The sequence below is a fragment of the Lipotes vexillifer genome, unplaced genomic scaffold, assembly GCF_000442215.2.
Source record: "Lipotes vexillifer unplaced genomic scaffold, Lipotes_vexillifer_v1.1 scaffold993, whole genome shotgun sequence".
Taxonomy (NCBI): domain Eukaryota; kingdom Metazoa; phylum Chordata; class Mammalia; order Artiodactyla; family Lipotidae; genus Lipotes; species Lipotes vexillifer.
This window is the reverse complement of record NW_006792406.1, coordinates 1,411,859-1,432,984: the sequence shown is the minus strand read 5'-3', so window position 1 is coordinate 1,432,984 and position 21,126 is coordinate 1,411,859. Positions and strand designations below refer to the sequence as shown.

The 21,126-nt window shown below is 39.8% G+C and overlaps 1 protein-coding gene across 1 annotated transcript in view; it reads right to left on the bottom strand.

The window, feature by feature from the left end:
• Positions 1-21,126, bottom strand: part of LOC103068837 (TLE family member 4, transcriptional corepressor) — a 154,774-nt gene that overhangs the window by 80,566 nt on the left and 53,082 nt on the right. Inside the window, 2 exon segments of the mRNA XM_007465522.1 lie at positions 546-562; positions 1,829-2,030. Of these exon segments, the coding sequence (XP_007465584.1) occupies positions 546-562; positions 1,829-2,030 (219 nt within the window).

Genomic DNA, 21,126 nt, shown 5'->3' with positions numbered 1-21,126 from the left:
TTCCCTACAACTTCTCTATAAAGAGATAGAGAAGGCAGATAAGACAAATGCAAAACCTAAGGAGAATAACTTGCTATACTGGAAACCAAGATGTCATTAAATTAAAAAAAAAAAATTCTTTCTGGTGAAGAAAAATGCTCTTAAATGTTCTGATAAAGAGTTTTGTAGGATGGAACTGTTTCCCAAAATGTTTATTTCCTTAAAAAGCAATTTTTTCCCATTATTATTTATCTTATAGCCAAAGCTTAACTGAAGAAAAGCAGTTATTCTTTTTCACATGGCAAAGACATAATAAAAAGAGCAATGCAAGCCAGATCTTATAATTCAACCTTGGTCTATAAATCTGATTCTGATAGAGAAATGGGACCAATATCTTAAAAAATCTCAAACGCACAACTGAAAGCAATATAAAAATGCAGTTTACCACTATTTGGTACAGCCCACCAAATCATCCTGTAAATCTCAAAGAATCCATTACTACATTTATTCAAACCATTGAGAGCCCCCTTTTAAGCCATTCCTTCATCTGTAATTTTGAGTCCTACCTTGATGGAATCTCTGTCTATAGGCAAAACAGCAGCAAAGGCAGAGCAAATGGGGAGAAGAAGGAAAAAAAAGAAAAGTACCAGTTAGTTTACATAAAATCATACATTTGTCAAGTTTGATCTCTGCTAAATAGTAAATGGCACAGTTGTCAACTTTGCTGTAAAGTTAATTGTTAATATTACTTGACCAGATCCACAAAGCGCCAATTTACCTTTGACACAATTTCAGAAACCAAAGCTGGATATTTGTGTTACTTATACTCCTTTCTGACTTTGCCACTTACAGAAGTATTTATAGACATGCCTCAGCTCTGGACCATAGCACTAAGATAACTGAATGACGAATACTACAGTGTTTCCAATATCAGAGATGGGAAATTTATGTTTATGTGATAAAAATCATTTACCCAAGATTATAATTCATGGTAATGACACTGAAACAAGAACAGATATGAGGTTTTAATTATAACCGCACCCTTTCGACCAATGAACCACCCATGTACTACGTAAATTCCCACAAAGGAATGCTGGGAGAGACTTTCATTTGTTTTTCTGCCATTAACTAACAAAAACTACTAATAAACACAATACAAACACAGAGTCACATCAGAATGTCTCTGCACCATCATCTATTTTAGTGGAGGGAAGAAACCAACCTAGAAGGAGCACAACTGGCCTTACTATCAATTCTTTACGTAAACAACCGTTGTTCTTAGAGGCAGAAATGAGCTCATTTCATGCTTCTAAACAGACTGGGTGAAAGAGGTAGTTAAACCAACAGATTTCATTAATTTGGGCTGTACTTTCTCAATTACTAAGACTACTGAAGTTGTTTTCTTACCTGCAAGATTCTCACTGCATTATATGTGATTTATAAGTAATAACTGAGGCTGTCAAATGAGTAAATGATCAGTAAATCTTTCCCCAAAATAGATTTGGTCAAAATTACCTATGAATGCCACTCACTATTTCAAACACAGGGCACTGTGGCACTTCATTACTGATTTAGACTTGGGGAACTTAGAGGGTAGCAAGGGATCAGAGGCAATAACCAGGAAATGCGTCCCCCCCCTTGCCTTTGGGAAGCACATTAACTCTTGCCAACCACTACGGTATCATTTGGCAAAAGACTGCTTCCAATCATTAATTTACCTTCCAGGGGAAATCCTTTGTTTAGGCACTGGTAAAACGAAATCCAGAAACAAGAATAAACAATGACATACAGACCTACCCTCAGCAACAGGTAGGTAATATCAGACTGACACCCCGAGAAAACTGCTTACCTCTTTGGTGATCACTGTCATGGTGCTTCTTCTCATCTTTAATTGGAAGGTGAGACTGGCCTCCCAGGGCACTGGACAGGGCCAGAAGGCCGGCACTGCTACCAATGGGCGGAATGGCAGGGGGCTGAAGCCCTGAAGGGTGCGGGGTCAGAGGCACTGGCAGACCATGTCCATGTGATAAATGCTGGGCCTGGAGTTGTTGCTGCTGTGAGAAACCAGACAAAGATATTGAACTTGTTCCCTATATCCGAGACACCCCCCAACAACAAAAGGAGAGGAAAGAGGTGCAAAAAGATCCTGGAAAGCCCAGCACCCATGAAAGAAAGATTTATTCTTTACATATATATATAAAAGGGAAGGAGATGAATAATAGAGAAATGCTTTCTTTTTTCCTTGGATTTGGTGGTTTTGCAATGCACTGTAAATAACCTAATTTTTAAATAGTGGAACTAATTTACTTTTAATAGATGAAATTAGATTTAACAAAGCATCTGTATTTTGGTCTCCAAAACATAAAGCCTCACTATCATACATCTCTAATCAAAACATGTATGTGACGGTTAAGGCATTTATGTTGAAGAAAAAAAGCTTGAAAATTGAGAAAATTAGTGTTAAACAGCTCTCCCAGAACCACTGCACAGCATGCGTCGACAGTTAATTTGAAAGAGAAAACCTGAATTAACAACCCAGAAAAGGAAACTGGTTGCAGCCACCGTTTTAAGCCCTTTAAGTGTCCTCAGCGGTACTTGAGCAAATTACTAGAGAAAATCTAATGTAGCAAGGCTTGGGTCCTCCTGTAGGCTTGCTCAATAATGCTGAAATAATTGGGCACTCTGTGCACGTTTAGTGATGCTCGAATGAAAAGCTAGAGGCCTGCCCTTGTACTCTTCTCCAGCGGCCGCCTCTGTGTTGTGACAGGTTTATCTGAGTGGGACTGTGATGCACGCACCAGTAACTGCACTGACAAGAGTTTAAAGTCATTTTTACCGGCACACTGGCAACACATGGAGAAAGCCCTCGAGAGGCCGGAAGGGGGGTGCTTGACCTCAGCCGAGGCTGCAGCAAGCTGGGCTCCGGGGACCGAGGTGGGCAGGGCTTGCTGCCTCTTCCGAGGGGGAGAGGGGGAGGGGTGGTGATCCGAGGGTATTCAGTTAAATATATCCCTCAACAGGGGCCCCACACCAACCAATACCCTGCTTATTAACAATGTTCTGTGAGAACAAGTGTTGAGAAATTCTCAGACCAACTTCTGTAGTGATTACAGTTTAATTAATACCTTTAGAATCGCTTTTTAGGCCTATCCTGTGATAGCTAAACAGTCTCTTCTATAATTTTCTTTCCAAGTAGGACTGCACAAAATAGCTTTCTCAAAAATGTGTGGGGTGGCACGTTCTGCTCCCCTTCACTGGTAAGAATCATCTTGAAAAATATTCCAAAGAAAAACGTGAGTTTTTTTTTTTTTCTCCTCTCCAAATTACTTTTACTTCCCTTCTCTACCCCTCTGCATCTCTTCCTGTGTCTGACAATAAACGTCCAAAGGTAGCACTACTTAGTTCTTCTCTCCAATTGACCTGCACCTACTTACTCTACATGCACTTAAAGTACAGTCAATAAAATAGTACCAACACTTTTAAGACAACTTTACATACATAAAATGGCAAACTGGAGCACTAATAAAGACACTCCACCAACCAATGCCCACCCTAAAGTCCTGCCAACGTGCTACCTAAATGGAGAGTTCAAAATAATGTCGTCCTTCATTTGAGTGGCCAAAATCATGTTCATTAATTCTTTATGTACTGTTACTTAGTTGTGACCAAAAAACACGAGCACACAATAGTTTCTAAACAAGTAGAAAAGAGGTCTATGAAGAAACAAGGCCTTCGGCCAAATATATGGCAAATTTATTTCAAGTCCTTGTGCTACTGAAATAAGCAGAAAAGTGCTCCAATTCTCTTTCTCCTCTATATCCCATAATACTTCATGTGCATGGGCCGGGCAGATAGCCACTTTCTATCTCAGATCAGAGTTCAATCAGCAAGCATTTATTAAGAGTCTGCATATGTCCTTCTTACCACCTTTCCTGGACTCTAAGCTCTGTGAGAGTCTGCATCCGACACACACCCTAGCTAACTGCAGGCACTGAGACATTCATATAATATCTGAGCAATTAAAAAATATGTCTATTTCATTAGATATGAAAAAAAAAAACCCTCAGCCAAAAGCAGTACTTTCAGTGGCCCAGGTGTTTCTTTTATTTTTGTCTCATAGGACCAAAAATAAGCACTAACAGCCTCATTTTTCTGTCCATCCAGAACTTTCCAAAGGCAAAAAACATACCCCTAGTCTGCAGCACATGCCATTCATAGTGAAGACTTCCTGGGTTCCTTACTTGTACTCTATTCTACCTCAAAATAGCTCTAACACTAATCTTCTCCTATTCTCCCTTGTGCCCCTCTTCAAGGAGGATCCCTCTCCCTTCCAAGGACCAGACTCCTCCCCCTGCAACATCTTTTCTTCCCTTCTCCCTTCCTTGCTCCATCAATTCTCCAACTCCCCACCCCCACCTCCACCTTAGGTGGTTCTGTCACTGATTTTGCTCTTCTGCTTGCAAGCCTAATTCCAGCATCTCTAGCACTGTGTTTAAGACGAATTGCCTCCCTAACACTAAGAGAACTTGAGGTAGCACTTTTTCAGGAGGGAAAGAAAACATTATATTTTAATCACATTTTGTGTCCTCCACTGCCCCTAACACAGTGCCTTGGCACATAATTGGCACTTGATAAATGTTTGTTAAATTTAATTAAATTAACCTTCTTTTGCCCTCTTCAGCTATTGGTCTGTGTGTGTCTAAATATATATATATATATTTATATATATATATATATATATATATATATATATATATATATATATATATCCATCCTTGTCTATGGAGAGCCAAATTTCTTTAAAAAACTAGTGTAAATTTGCAGTCCCCAGTTCTTAACAACCCACTCCTGTAGACACACACACACACACACACACACACACACACTGCAGACTTCAGTGTGCAGTGATAGACAAGATAGAAAGTTCTGTTTATATGTGTGTGTGTGTGTATATATATATATATATATATATATATATATATATATATATATATATATATATATATATATATATCCATCCTTGTCTATGGAGAGCCAAATTTCTTTAAAAAACTAGTGTAAATTTGCAGTCCCCAGTTCTTAACAACCCACTCCTGTAGACACACACACACACACACACACACACACCTTACTCCTTAACCCCCTGTAAACTGGACTCCAGGCCCACCAATCTCAGAACAACTGATGATGATTCAGATGGCTATTTTTTCAAGGTGTCACAGTCATCTTCCTGATATATCTCAGCCAGAGCGAGCATATGCTCCTTATGAAACTCTCCCCCACCTGCTTCAGGAACGCGACAGTGATCGCCACAGCCTCTCGTTAGTTCTCTCTCTGAATGCTGCTGTCAGATTTCCTTCTTGGCTTCTCCTTGTTTACTACAGAGGCAGAGTCCTAAACCTTTTGCTCCTTTCCCATGCTCCAGTAGCTCTGGTCTAACTTCTTGCCAGACAAGTCTACTTGGCAGTTCAGCATTACCTGAAAATGAAATGCTTAACACAAACCCCCTAAGTAACTTCCACCGGCTCACGTTATCAGTCACCACTGATTTGTTTTTCTACTGTGCTCCTATATCCGTCATCACCAGATCCTGTCAAATCTCAATTCCAGCATATTAGTCAGACCCTCATCATCCTGTACTTTGATTAGCACCAAGTCTCCATTAGCTCATTTTGACTGTACGAACCCACCCTGCATCACCACTGCCAGTGTTTTCTCCTCAATTCATGGCCTCTCCTGTCTCTTAGAACAACCTCTCCATTACTTATCTAAGTTGTACTCACCCATCCTGCTCAGCTCATGTTTCACCTGTTCTGCAAAGGCCTCTCCAAACGTGCCATGTGTCTACTTACAGGACTCCTTGTATCATTCACTGGCACAGGCTGCCTCATAAAGGTACTGTTACTCATCTTTTTACGGATAAGGAGACCCTGACCTGCCAACAAGATTGTGACATTCTGGAGAGAAGAGACCAGCCTCAGGACTCTTTGTACCCCTGGCACCTGGCTCACCACTATTTAGTCATATGGCCATATATTTAAAGCTTTTGGTAGATTAAATTTCTACTAAATAAAAGAGAGCTCCTATATATCCTTTAGCCAACTTCCACTAATGTTAAAATGTCTTACCTACCCATAGAATTTATCAAAAATAAAAAAAAAAAATCTTACATACCCAATTTACCAAAACTAAAAAATTAACGTTGTACATTACTATTAATCAAACACAGACTTCATTCAGATTTCTCTTGTCTTCCATTAATGTCATTTTTCTGTTCCAGAATGCCACACTGCACTGAGAGGTTTTAATTTTTCACTTGCTTTTATACCAAAATTATAAAGCACTTTCAATGATTTTATGAATAACAACATCCAAATTACAAAAGTATCGTTAAACAGAATATGCCTTGAACTTAGGAGAGAAAGAGGAAAAAAATGAGAGGGGACAACCATAAACCCATTTTACAAGTCATCCACCATACGTATAAAATATCAGACAAAAAAAAGCACACGCAGGGCACCCTGTAGAAAGGAGCAATTTTTAGCAAGTGTTTAAAATATAAAACTATCAGGTAAAGAGGAGATTAAGTAAGTTACCAAAAGGCAGATGATAAAAATATAAGACAGATATACTGAAATACTTTAGTAGGTTTTTAAATGTTTATATCAAGCAAATCACTTTCTGTATTTAGTGGTCATTTTAAAATTTCTTTGTAAGTTTTCTCCTTAGAAACTATCCTAGCAGCACAGTGACAGGTATAATTGATAATGATTACTGATTAGTCAATAAAACCAATGTATTAGAGACCATCTTCTTTACATAAAAACAGTAAGTCACCAACAGCTAAACTGAACTTTACCCTTTACTCCATCAAAAAATAAAAAAGGCTTTATCAAATTACAAGTAACATTCAAGAATTCAAAATTAAAAAGAATCTCTATCAAGGACTCTCATCAATAGAGGAAAACTCATAGCAGATTCCCTGGAAAAGGACTCAGGTTTCTCTGGATATTATTTAAGGAGCTGGGGTAGCATAACCTAATGGACTTCCCTATAGTACAGCAAAAGCTTGTGGATGTTTCCCAATACCTTACTGTCCCTGTCTGTGTTAATTACACAGCAATTAACCTGCAAAGGTTTACTTTATCCTATAGTCACCAAAGAAACATAAAACCTCTCTTGCTTTTTGAAGACAGAGAGAAAGGAAATGGATCTCAGGAGTACACCAGTTCAACACTGATTTATTATTAAAATAATTTAAGATAAATCACCGCTCTAATCACAAGGCAGCAGGTTAAAAAATGCTTACCTTATAAGGAAAAAAGAAAACAATCAAGCCAAAAAAATAAAAAGAGGAGAGCAGAGACTGTAGTACCACTTAAACATTAAAATAAAATACACTCTATGTAACCATAACTGAACAAAAACCTACTGAGAAAGATACCTATCTTGAAAATTTTCTTCTGACTGGGCTTCCTAGGCCATTACTATCTTGGGTGCCTTATTTTAAAAGAAAAAAAAAAGAAAAAGAAAAGAAAGAAAACACTCTCATATCAAACCAGGATACAAAATAAAAATATTTTTTTCTTTTCCCCTGATGGGCCATTCAAGAGAATAAACATTAAAATGGAGTGAACTTTAAACTTAGGCAAATAAGTACTCCATTAAGGTAATTAATTTAATTTTGAAAAATAGCCAGTAATTAGTTCTAAAATACACAGCAATGAGGTAGTAGATGCAGCCTCAATTCTGTTAATAGCTTTTTACTGGAAATTCTGTAACAAAGAATTATCTCCTCACAGTTTCAAGTTTGGAATGAAGGGAAAAAAGAACCACTAGAGAATCAAGTTCATAGGAAATGTCTTTTGAAATGTCTATCTGCCAGCAAAAAGAGAAATTCTTTTTAATCAAATGTCCCCAACTGCTTGATTACCAAGGCTTGACTGGTCAATGACCAAGCAGGAAGCAGGGTGAGTGCAGAAGCTTAATCCACACAAATCCCTAGCAACTCTGCACAACTCCAACTGGAAACCAAGCAGAGGTATTCTTGTCCACCACCCTTCATTTCTACTATACTATCAACAAAACAAAAACAAAAACAAAAACAAAAATCTTCATTCTTAGAAGCAATGACACCCCAGCAGCAATCAGCACACTTAGTGCCGTATCTTGGTTTCTTAAAAAAGAAAAAAAAAAAAAAGAGCAAGGTGAGCCTGCTACATCTTGTGCTAGAAAGCAAGAAGATAGACTAACAGGGTGTGACAAATAGGACAATGGGCCAACTTGAAGGGGTCCTCACTGGCAAAACTTGAGACAATTCAAGCATCGTAAAGAACAGTCACTGTAGTAGATTACAACATAATTTTAAACCCAGCTGCCAGGAGTGGAGTCCACGGTACCAAACAGGTGGAGCTGTGGGACACGCCATGAGGCCAAGGACTAGAAAATGGCTCTTCCAACCAGCTGGCCAAGCTAGGTGCACTGAACATGTGTGCCTTGATCCAATCAGGAGACATTATTCCAGGGGACAAGTAAGGGAGGGACTGACAGACCCAGGAGCTGGGCAAGAGAAGGCAACAGACTCTGAAATAAAGCAGCAAGCACAGAAAAGGGCCCGGGACCGGGCCGGTATCTACACTGCTCTGACCGCGAGGGTACGCGTTAGTAGGGACCCTGTCTGTGTGGGCTGGGCTGAGTCTGAGAAAGGAGATGCTGGATGATATGTGGGGATGCAACATCATGAAGTGACATCAGAGCTGCTGTCTGGAGTCCTCACCATCTCTGCGAGCAAGAGCAGGGCACATTACGATTTCCGACCTCAGCTCCTTAATGTAAAACGTGGAAAGGGTTATAAAATCTACCTCCCCAAGGCTGCTGGGAAATGTATGAGATTGTGCATATAAAACCCTTAGCGCAGTGCCTGGCAAATAATAAACACTCAATAAATGGTTGCTGCTGTTATTGGAAAAAGGTACCCAGAAGTCTATTATCCACACACACACACACACACACACACACACACACACACACACACCACACACTCTCACGGAAAACGAGGGGGAGGAGGAAGGGAGGTAGGCAGGAAAAGCTCTTCTTTACAGAAGAATATTAATTTAAAAGGAAAAAGAATTTAGAATTTACCACTTCATTACTCCAAATGTATTAACAGCGTCAACAGATACTAAAACCACTGGGTAAAATGTTGTTGGGGAACAGGTTATTCACATGTCAAAGTATCATCCCAGATTACTAGCTTCACCAACAATGTGATACACAAGGGCATACGCAGCATATTTTTTATGAAAGAAGATAAATTCCCTTGGGAAAGATGAAATTGTCAGAATTAAAACTACAGAAAGTTTGATGTATGGTGACTAATTATATAGAAATATGTTGTTTTCAATGTCTTAATCCTAGAGGCCACAGAAATTATAGCTTCTTAAAAAAAAAAAAAAACAAAAAAAAAACAATGTGATACAACTGGGAAATATACAGCATCACCCAGGTAGTGTTTTTACTAAAAATACTTAACCTGAATCTAAACATCAGAAAACAATCAGATGAGTCCAGGTTGTAGGGCAGTCCACCAGGCTGGCCTGGAATCTTCAAAATGCCAGAGTCATAAAGCGAAATCACTTGGGGACTGTTTCTTGGGGGTGTGAGGGAAGACTGAAGAGACGGCACAACAAAGCCACTCTTGAATGAGTACCAGATTAGGCGACAACTGCTACGAAGAGAGACGAGCTATCAAGGACTTCCTGTGGACAACTAGAGAAATACGAATATGAACTATACACTGGATATATGGAGGTCTTAACTGTATCATGCTTATACTGGAAAACTGTTTATAGAAGATGCACGCTGATACATTAAGGGGTGAAATATCATGTCTCTCTGCCTCGTACTTTCCAACAATTTGGCACACACACAGTATGTATCTGTCTGTATACACATTACAAAGCAAAAGTGACAAAATATTAACTGGTGAATCTAGGTTGTAAGTACACAGTGTTTGTTTTACTATTCTTTCCACTTCCCTATATTTGTAGAGGTGTGGAAAATAGGATGTGCCCTTCTAGACAAAAGATTGGGAGTTCTTACTTTGATCAAATATCTCCAGCAAAAGCTAAAAGCTAAGTGAATCCATAGAAAGAAGCAAGAATATAAAAAAGAACAAAGGAAGGAACTTTACAACCTAAGCTTATCTGTAATTCATTCCTGATGACTTAAAACATGAGATTTACTGCAGGGGAAAGACCAGCATTCATAGCAACCCAACAAAGATCATCACTGCAAGGATAAGTTTCTCACACTAAAACCACACATCTCTATGGTCCTCAAGATCTCTGGACTGGTCTTTAAGGGGAAGACAGGTAACAAGCAAAGAAGCAAATTCCATGAGTCCTGTGCCAAGGATTCCACTGTTTTAACTTGCAGTTTAACTCACAAAGTAATAACAGCAAGAAAAGGAAAGGACAAAAGTCCCCCAACCCTGAGTTATTATATTAACTTTCCCATCAGAAATCCTATTAGAATTTTTTTCTGAATTGGTCCATAGTTTACTAGGAGAAGTATTTCTAGGCAAATTAATAATAGAAATACATTTTCCTGGAGGCTTGTTTAAACTATTTAATGAATTTTTTGAAGAGATTTTAACACATTATCTTACTGAAACCAAGGCTTCTATTTTGTGTTGTAGTCATTAGAGTTACCAAGCTAAGGGATCCTGCTCAGAAAAGCTTTCTTTAGTTACTTCACAGTATTCTTTAAAAGTAAAGCTGCATCTAAAAAGCCTATCTACTTCAGATTCTTCAGTAACCCTGCAGTTGACCTTAGAACTTTAGAAGTAGAATGAACCTCATATGACAGCTAGATGAGTTGCTTTCCAACATTTTGACCACAACTCCTGCGTGTGCGTGTTGTATATCTGCATAGAATAGACATGTAAATAAAACAAAAGTTTAACAAATACCAAATACTATGTGTTACACATTTTTATATTTTCTATTCTCTTCTTTTTTAAAATAAAAAATGCTGACTACTGATTTCACTGCATAGTCATGAATCTCAGGAACTGCAATTTGAAAAACACTGAACCAGGCTGTGATACTGTGATTTACAATAAGAAATATATATTTGGTCTTAGTTCACAGTTCTGGGCACAGGGCTCCAAAAATTCTAGGAATTTCCTAAGTGAAGAGAGCAATAAAAGGTGTCTTTTGTTATGTTAATGACGTGGCTTTCGGGAGGGCACATGTGGTTGGGAGCTGGTTGCTAGGAGGACCAACCACATGACCAAAATGTTGGACCTTTCAGTCCCATGCACCAGACCTTCAGGGAGGGCGGGGAGAGTGGCCGGAGAGTTGAGTTCAATCACCAATGGCCACTGATTTAGTGAATCATGCACATATAAGGAAACCTCCAGAACAACCCAAAGGACAGGGTTTGGAAAGCTTACAGGTCGGTGAACACAGGGAGATGTGGGGAGAGTAGTGCACTTGGAGAGGGTGTGGAAGCTCTGCACCCTTTCCCCATACCTTGCCCTATGTATCTGACTTCCATGTGACTGTCCCTGAGCTACATCCTTTTATTAAAGAACAGGTAATTTGGTAAGTTACATGTTTCTCTAAGTTCTGTGAGTTGCTCTAGCAAATTAATCAAACTCAAGGAGGTTGTTAAAAACACAGATGATAACACCTGTATTTGGGAATGGTGTCTGAAGTGCAGGGAGGAGGGACATTCTTGTGGAGCTGAGCCCTTAACCTGTGGGATCTGATGCTATCTCCAGTTGAACTGTATGACACATGCAGCTGGTGTCAGAGAATTGCTTGGCGATCTGGCAAACTAAATACCACATTGGAATTGGGTGCAGAATTTTACAGGCCAACACCTGCATATGTGAGGCCCAAGGTAAAAAGTCAGTGGGAAATTGTATCCGCATCAAGAATGGAACACAAGTCCTCACCACCCAGCCCCGTGAAGTACCTGCTGCCCCATCAGGACCTTTCTTAACTAGGGAGGTCTTAACACAGTTGGTAAGTAATCGTTCATTCGTAAGAATCGAGAGACAGCCCCTCTGAAGAAGTGACCTCTGAACTAAGATCTGAAGGATGAGAATGAGAGCACCTAGAGCTGGGAGAAGAGAATCGGAGATGAGAGAAAAGCAGTTGCAAAGGCCCAGATAGGGAAAGGAGCCTGCAGTGACCAAGGAAGAGAAAGAAGTCTGGTGGGAACCCAGTGAACAAGGAGGAAGTGGGATCAGATGCAACATTATGGGAATCAGATCACAGACAGAAAGGGCTTTACACTTTCACTTAAGAATAACGAGAGCTTTAGGCAGTGGTGAGTTTGCTGTTGTTAAGTTTGAACTTTTAGCTTGTACAAAACTGGTAAAAGCTGGATAATTATTTGTTGGCTATATGTGTTAACAAATATCTTCTCTCAGTTTCTAGCTTATCTTTTCATTTTCTTTAAGATATCTTCTGATGAACAGATGCTTTTAATTTTAACTGAGTAATATCTTTTTCTTATGGTTTGAGTTTTCTGTGACCCATTAAGAAATACTTCTCTACCCCAAGATAAAAAGTCTTCTTGGTTGTTTTCCTTCTCTGAAAGTTTTAAAGTTCTGTCTTTTTATACTTTTCAGACTGACTTCTGCATGAGATCGTTACCAGACGCGCAGGCTCAGCGGCCATGGCTCACGGACCCAGCCGCTCCGCGGCACGTGGGATCTTCCCGGACCGGGGCACGAACCCGTGTCCCCTGCATCGGCAGGCAGACTCTCAACCACTGCGCCACCAGGGAAGCCCCTACAATTTTTTAATTAATATTTTTATAGAGTAGTTTTAGGTTCATATTTATAGTTTTAAGATTAGAAAAGTTTTATCAATAATGAAGACAAACAGAATGGAAAGAAACTGAAAGTCACACATAGTCCTACCAGCCAAACAAAACTATAATGCTGATGAGCCCATCCAGCATTTTTTCAATGCATATATAAGCATTTTAAACAAAAATAACATCAATGCTATCTTGTTAAATGCTTCCTTTCCTATTCAGCATATCAAAGCACATTTTCCCATACCCCTAAATAATGCTTTGACTATATCACTCCTAATGGCTGTACAATACATGCCATTGTACAGATATGAGAGTTCACTTAACTAGTCTCCCAACTGGTTAAAGGTTAGGTTGTTTCTAATTTTGAGATATGTATGGAGAGTCACCATGGTTTAGCAATATATCACTTAAGACAGTTCCTCTGCAAGTTACAGAATACCCAAATAAAAGTGGCCTAAATAATAGGGGTTTTTATTACTCACATAACAAGTCCAGGCTTGGTTGGATGACGGCAGTATCAAGGCTCTGGGTCAGCATCTCTGGTTCTCCTGACCTCTCTCATATCCCATGTCCCCCAGGATGGCTGCTGCAGAACTGAACATTAACTCATCCTCACACAACCATGGTCAAGCACGGAAAGAGGGCAATGTTCTCTTTATGGGTCTTTCGTTAAAGAGAAAAAGGCATTTCTTTGTATCTCCTTGACCTGGACAGGGTCACATGCCCACAGCGCATCTGTGAGGAAGGCTGGACTGAGCACCTGGATGTTTAGCCACAGTAGGAGGTAGGTTCAGCCTGCAAGAAACAACCAACAAAGCCTGCCTTGACATTACCTTTGCTCGTTGGCCATCTGAGGATATGAGCTGAAAGGAACCCCAAAACAACCTCTGAGTTTTCAATCTAGGTAGACAGAAGCTTACATTGTTCTGCCCTCAACGGTTTCTTTTCCCAGATATTAACTTATACAGAGCTGTGTCTATAAATTGCTTTGGATCAACCCAGAAACATCTGGGAAAATAAAAAAAAATACACGACTGCCACTTGGCTCCGGGATCAGTGTGGCACTGTCCCTGTTAGTCACAGAAGACAACCTGAGCACCAAGATAACCTCTCCCCCTTTACTGGAATCTACCAAGGAGAAAAAAATGCACGAGAATCACAAAGGCAGAATAGCCACGGAGCTGCCTTGAAAAGGATTCAAGAATGTGCCACTGGGCTTCCCTGGTGGGGCAGCGGTTGAGAGTCCGCCTGCCGATGCAGGGGACACGGGTTCGTGCCCCGGTCCGGGAAGATCCCACGTGCCGCGGAGCGGCTGGGCCCGTGAGCCATGGCCGCTGAGCCTGCGCGTCTGGAGCCTGTGCTCCGCGGGGGGAGAGGCCGCAACAGTGAGAGGCCTGCGTACCGCAAAAAAAAAGAATGTGCCATCAAGTTTTACGTAAAGGTTTGGGGGACGGGGTTAGCTCTAGCTCTTGCTTATTAGGTCAACAGCATTATTTAAGTTTGCAATATTAATATATCCCATGAAGTAGCGTTATTCTCAAGTAGGATGGACAAAATTTTCTCAAGATGGAGAAATGAAGAAACAGTACAGTGTATCCTAAGAGAGTACGATGATTTCAAAAATAGTACTCCCTCAAATGTATTGGCAATCCCTGTGCTTTATGTCCCCCTTACTGGCCCCCGCCCTTTGCGTGGTCCTCCAGCAAAGGAGGACCCACCTCCAGTGGGTCCTCCCTCACCCACTACTGCCTATAAGTAGCTTTTACCCTCAGGCTTTTGCTTTCAATGGGTAACTGCTACCCCATCCGGTGCCCCCATGTGCTTGGTTCATAAATTTGTATAAACACGATTCATCCCTCTATGGATCTACCTCTCCCACGAAATCATGAACACAGGGACCAAGAGGCAGGGACCAGTTCTTAGTCATCATTGTGCCCCAGGCCTTTAAAAGGTATATGTATGAACAGGAGACTAATAAAAGTATTCTGAAATACTTACTTGCCTGCATTTTCTTTTGATACAACTATGTGAAGGCAGCTGCTAGCTCTAGTTAATACCTCTTAATACAAAAAATATCCCAAGCAATCATTATCATTAGTTGTTCAAGATGAAATGTTTAATGTGGTTAACTTACTTTCCATAATACCTATGACAGTATCAACATAATGCAGTTTGTTGTTGTTGTTGTTTTTCTTAACCCACCAATAGTTCAAGAAACTCCCTCATCCCTGTGGCACTATTTAGAAACAAATTCAGTGTAAACTTCTGATTTCCAGGTTTCTGAACAATTATGCAGCAATGTCTCCTTATAATGCTATAGACAACTGCCTTCTGTCTACACACATTCCAACAAGTATCGTACTATGTCAGGATCTTGTGCAGTTCGATTCTTGGTAAGGTGCAGGCTCAAACATTTTTTGTCATGAGACCTTCTGTGAACCTAAGACCAGAATTTCTTCTCTGGACAATGTACATCCTCCACACACCCCCAACACACACAATTCTGCCAACATTTCAGGGAGCTAATGGACAGCCTGATACCCAAGCATGAAACCCAAGAGGATCCAAGGACCTAGGTTAAAAATACCTGTCTTGGTACTGGTGTTTACGACAACTTTTGATTCTTACATATGACAGTTAAGTTACAAAAAGCACGAAGAAACACAGTAGGAGTCAGGAGTATCCAACTGATAGGTGGAGCTAGTATACACTTCAACTGAGGCTAACCAATTACTATATGCATCAGGCATACCCAATTTCACCTCCCTTATTGAGCTCTGGACCCTAAACACTGGACAATACTATAATGGATCTCAGGACAAACGGCCTATTGATCCCAGTGTAAAAGAAAGAACAGAGTCAAGGCAACAAATAAGGAACAAGTGTAACAGAATGGTTAAATGTGTGAGCTCTGAAGTCGGTCTAAGTTTGGTTCACTTCCTCCCTTCAGAAAACTACTTACCCCTTCAGAGGCCTGGTTTCATTATTGGTAAAGCTGGGACAATAATACTCCCTTCCTCATGGGGTTGATATGAAGTTTAAACAAAATAATGTCTACAAATGCTAAGCACAGTACAAACACAAAGCAAATAGTCGATAAATGCTTGCTACTTTAAATTACTCCCTTAGGGAAAAAAATATAAGGCTAGGGATGTAAATCTAGAGAAGTAACTGTGACACAAAAGGCCCCCAAGTTTTAAAATAAAAATTCCAGAGTCATCAAAACAAATAGGCATACAAACCATACAATATTAGAAAACTGGATAGCACTTTAGCGGCTATCAGCTCCAGTCCTACATTCTACAGGTGAAAAAACTTTTAAATGAAATTCCTGAGATCATACTACAAGTGACACCCAGGATTGTGTATGTATTTCCTACCAGTCCACGCTTTTTGTGGGACAAAAAAATCAAAATGCAAAAATAGGTCAAAATAGAATATTTGTTCATTTAACAAATATTTATTAAATATAATAAATTATTGCATGTTTATTGAACAGTTACTGAGTATTTATTATACAAATATTTATTGAAAATGATGAGCTACGTATTGTTCTAGGCACCACGGCTACAAAAGGGAACAAGATTCCACCTGCTAGTGAAGGGAAATTAACACACACATAAACAAATAAATGGTAAATGCTCTGAGGAAAATAAAACAGGCTACTGCACAGAGAATGAACTGGGTGAAAGAGCTACTAAAATCTGCCACCAGGGAAGTCCTTTCTCAGGAGATAACATCTGAGCTGAGATTTTAATTTTTTTAACATTTTTGTTGGAGTGTAATTGCTTTACAATGGTGTGTTAGTTTCTGCTTTACAGCAAAGTGAATCAGCTATAGGTATACATATATCCCCATATCCCCTCCCTCTTGCATCTCTCTCCCACCCTCCCTATCCCACCCCTCTAGGTAGACACAAAGCACTGATCTGAGGGCTGCTTCCCACTAGCTATCTATTTTACATTTGGTAGTGTATATATGTCCATGCCGCTCTCTCACTTCGTCCCAGTTTACCCTTCCCTCTCACCGTGTCCTCAAGTCCATTCTCTATGTCTGTGTCTTTATTCCTGTCCTGCCCCTAGGTTCTTCAGAACCGCCCCCCCCTTTTTTTCTAGATTCCATATATATGTGTTAGCATAGGTATTTGTTTTTCTCTTTCTGACTTATTTCACTCTGTATGACAGTCTCTAGGTCCATCTACCTCATTATAATTCAATTTCGTTTCTTTTTATGGCTGAGTAATATTCCATTGTGCACACGTGCCACATCTTCTTTATCCATTCATCTGTCGATGGACACTTAGGTGGCTTCCATGTCCTGGCTACTGTAAACAGTGAGCTGAGATTTTAAAGAGGAGCATGAGGAAGACCATGTCAAGACACGGAGGATGGGGGTTCTAGAAGGTAGAAGAGCTGGTGCACAATCCCTCAGTCAAGAAGATGCCTGGGATATCCAGGGACAGAAGAAAGAGACCAACTTGGCTAAAAGTCACATGGTCGAGTGAGGGGTATGTGAAATCAGAGAGGTGGGTGAAGGGTCAGCACACACAGAGACTTGTGGGCCATGGTAAGAAATTCAGACTTCATTCTAAGCAAAATGGGCAACCATCAGAGACAGGCTTTAAGCTGGGGAGCAAAAGATCCAATTTATATTTTAGAAGAAGATCATTCTGGCTGCTGTGTACAGAATGAAGAACAGAAAGACAAATGCGCCAACAAGAAACTCTACCAGGAGGAAGCTGCTGGAGACTAGCAGAAGGAGTACCCGGGACCAGGGGGAGATGGCAGAAGCAGTCACCCTTAAGAGAACAGTCTAGAGGCAGAACAGACACCATTTTTTAAATGAGAGAAAGTTGTTCTATTGAGCTTGGATTCTTCCCCTTCATCCATCAGCCAGTCTCTTGGGTACTGACAGTTAAGGACCTGAGTTCTGAGGGGGACTGGAAAGATGGCAACCAAGAAAAGAAAAACAAACAAAAAAACCCGCAAAATGGAATGGGGAATAGCAATAATGAAAGCTACAAAAATCAAGACAGCATGTCACTGGCAAAAAAATGAGACACCCAGTTTAATGGAACAAAATAAAGTCCAGAAAATGGACCCCACACGATATAGTCAATAAATTTTCGACAATGATGCACAGCAACTGAATGGAGAAAGGACAGTCTTTTCAACAAACGGTGCTGGAACAACTGAATTGAATGTCCATCTGGTGGCAGTGCGGGGCGAAAAAGCTAAACTGTGGAGAACTTAAAAAGACCAGTAATTGCCAGAGGCTGGGGGGGGGGGGGGAGGAAAGAAAAAGAAAAGAAACTCAACCCATATCCCCGTATCTCACACCATAAACAAAAATTAACTCAAACTGGATCATGGGTCTAAACATAAAACTTTTAGAAGAAAACCTAACAGAAAATATTTGTGGTTGTGGGTGAGGCAGAGATTATTGAGAACCAACAGGAGTCAAAAGTTAGGACTCTACAGAAAAAAAATTCATAAATTAGACTTCATCAATGTTCAAAACTTCTGCTCATCAAAAGACATTATCAAAGAAAAATTAAAGGATGACTACAGATTGAGAGAAAATATTTGCAAAATAAAGTACATATGTCTAGAATATTTTTTTAAAATTTCAAAATACTTGATAAAAATAAAATAACTGACTCAAGAAAAATAGGCAAAGATTTGAGCAGATACTTACTGAAGAAGATATAGAGATGGCAAATAAGCACATAGAGAGACACTCAACATCACTCACTCTTATGGAAATGCACAAAAACACAAGTACCACTATACACGTATCAGAAATGGCTAAAAACTCCCAAAACCTACCTGTCCAAGTGCTAGTGAGGATGGGGAACAAAGGTTCTCTCATACATATTAGTGAAGACTGAAAAACAGTACGGTCATTTTGGGAAACAGTGTGTCAGTTACTTTAAACATACACTAACCATGTAACTCAGCACTCCCACTTCTAGGGAAAAACTTACAAAATCTACAAAAATCTGTATGTTAATATTTACTCAGGCTTTATTCACAAACACCAACACCTGGAGACAACCCAACTGTCCTTCAAGGGGTGAATGGCTAAATAAACTGGTATATCCATACTGGAATATTATTCAGCTATACAAAGGAACTAACTGCTGATACAGGCAACCACATAGGCAAACCTCAAATGCACTATGCTAACTGAAGATGAAAACTCAAAAGGCTACATACACACACACACACACACACACACACACACACACACATATATGTATATATGTCCATTTATATGACATTCTCAAAAAGGCTCACTTTGGGAGAAAAAACATCATGGGCAGTTGCCAGGGACTGGGGTAGGGAAAAGGACTGACTACAAAGAACAAAGGAATTTGGGGAGGCAGGGCAAGGCAGGAGAGAAAAATTCTGTACCTTGACAGTGGTGGCAGTCACATGACTCTACTGGGTTGTCAAACTCACAGAACTATAAGCTAGAAAGAGTATATTTTACTTTATGTAAATTATACCTTGATAAATCTTTAAAAAATACAGAATATTAATAATGAATATGTATTGCTCCCAATTCCAAATTAAAAAAAATACAAATTTATAAATGCATGCAGCCTCATTTTTACCACGTTTTCTATTACCTGTTTCTCCTTATTCTGCTATCCTTGGACACTAACGTTTTAGTGAAATTAAACTGTGCTAATTAAGGTTGATTTATGCATAGTAAAATGTAAAATCAGAAAGCTTGCAAACACCAAAACCTCAGTAAGATGATTTAAATGTAATCTGAGGATCATTTCAGAATATGTTTCAGAAAACATTAAAAAATATTTAAATGTGCCCCTTTAACGGGCTGCAACGAATGAATGAGTAGATGTAATCATTAAATTATTCTTAGTATTCTATAAAAGGTTCTAACCTTTTCACAGAAGTCCTTAGGAGATAAGATCACAAATGCATTTTTAGGGACAATGATATGCTAGGGAGCTTTGAGGAGAACACACACGAACAGTCCTTAAAACTTAGCCTAAGTCATCAATCCTTTAACTGACTGTTTTGAGGGGAGCCTGCCTCCTCTCTCCCAGCTTTGAGGGACACAAGGCAGGCTAGGTCCACGCGGGAAAAGGTCTGGCTAGATGGGAGCTGGTGATGTTGCTTGCAGAAACATTACTGGGAAGAAGTCAGTAAGAGAACTAGAAATGGGGAAGCAAAATGGGAATAAACAAAACAAAAAGACACCACACTAACCAATAAAAAAGGGATAACAACGTGCAAACTTGCAAGCTGCCTTGAGTGAAACCTGCTTTTCTGTGTAACACTTCCCAACCAGTCCTCTGGACCCCTACACAGGCTCCGCCTGCTGTGCACTGGTGTGAATGAAATGCAGATGCACAGCTCTGGGAAACTCCACTTTCTTCTTAGAGGAAGCCCAAAGCCCACGTGCTTTAAGCTAGGTCAGATGCACCCGCCGAGACACATTCTGCAACTCCTGTAACACTGTGCGCTTAAATCTACCAGGAGCTATGGAAACGCATTTATTAGGGGGAAGGAGGGAGAGAGGGCTCCCCCTTCAACAGGAGCAAAACAGTAGCACTTCAGGTTAGCAACAATTGAGACCAAACAAAACTGACTAGCTTCCAGAAATTTCTTCTAGAGAAGCTTTGTAACAAATTAACAGAGTGTACAAAGTAAGCACAGATTAGAAATCCTGTTCTTTATCTAGGTTTTTTAGGGAGTTCTGAATTAGAGATAGGGTTTAAAAATTACTTAAGTGTATGAGAGTCTTTGATATGAGAGAAGGGAAATTACTGCCTCTTAGAGCCTCATCAAAGTTACAGCACAAAGATTAGATTATGACTACATCACTCAATAACACAGTCCCCTGATCCACAGTAAATGAACAAGTTAAAAAAATAAATAAACAAACAACCAACCAAAAGTGAGGGGCACACACACCAATATAAGACAGAGGAATGTGTAGAATGACGTTAAAACTGCTTTCTTTGGCTTAGATGCGCAGGTAAGCAAAGCCCTACAACTGCAGAAAACCAGCCTCCGCCCTCCACCCCCAACCCTTATCCCACCAATCTATGTACATCATGTAGTCAGTGGCCAGCATATTTTATGAAGTCTTTAAGCTCCAAGCACACTGTTGAGTAAAAAGACAGTAACAAAGCTGGAATAACAATCTCTGATATAACAGAAATCTATTTTATAGCTTGTTTTTAAGTTTATTCCACATAATATACATTTAGAAAATACCGATAGTAATCAGAACAACAAGAAAGGGAAGCTCACCTGTAAGTTCACTGAA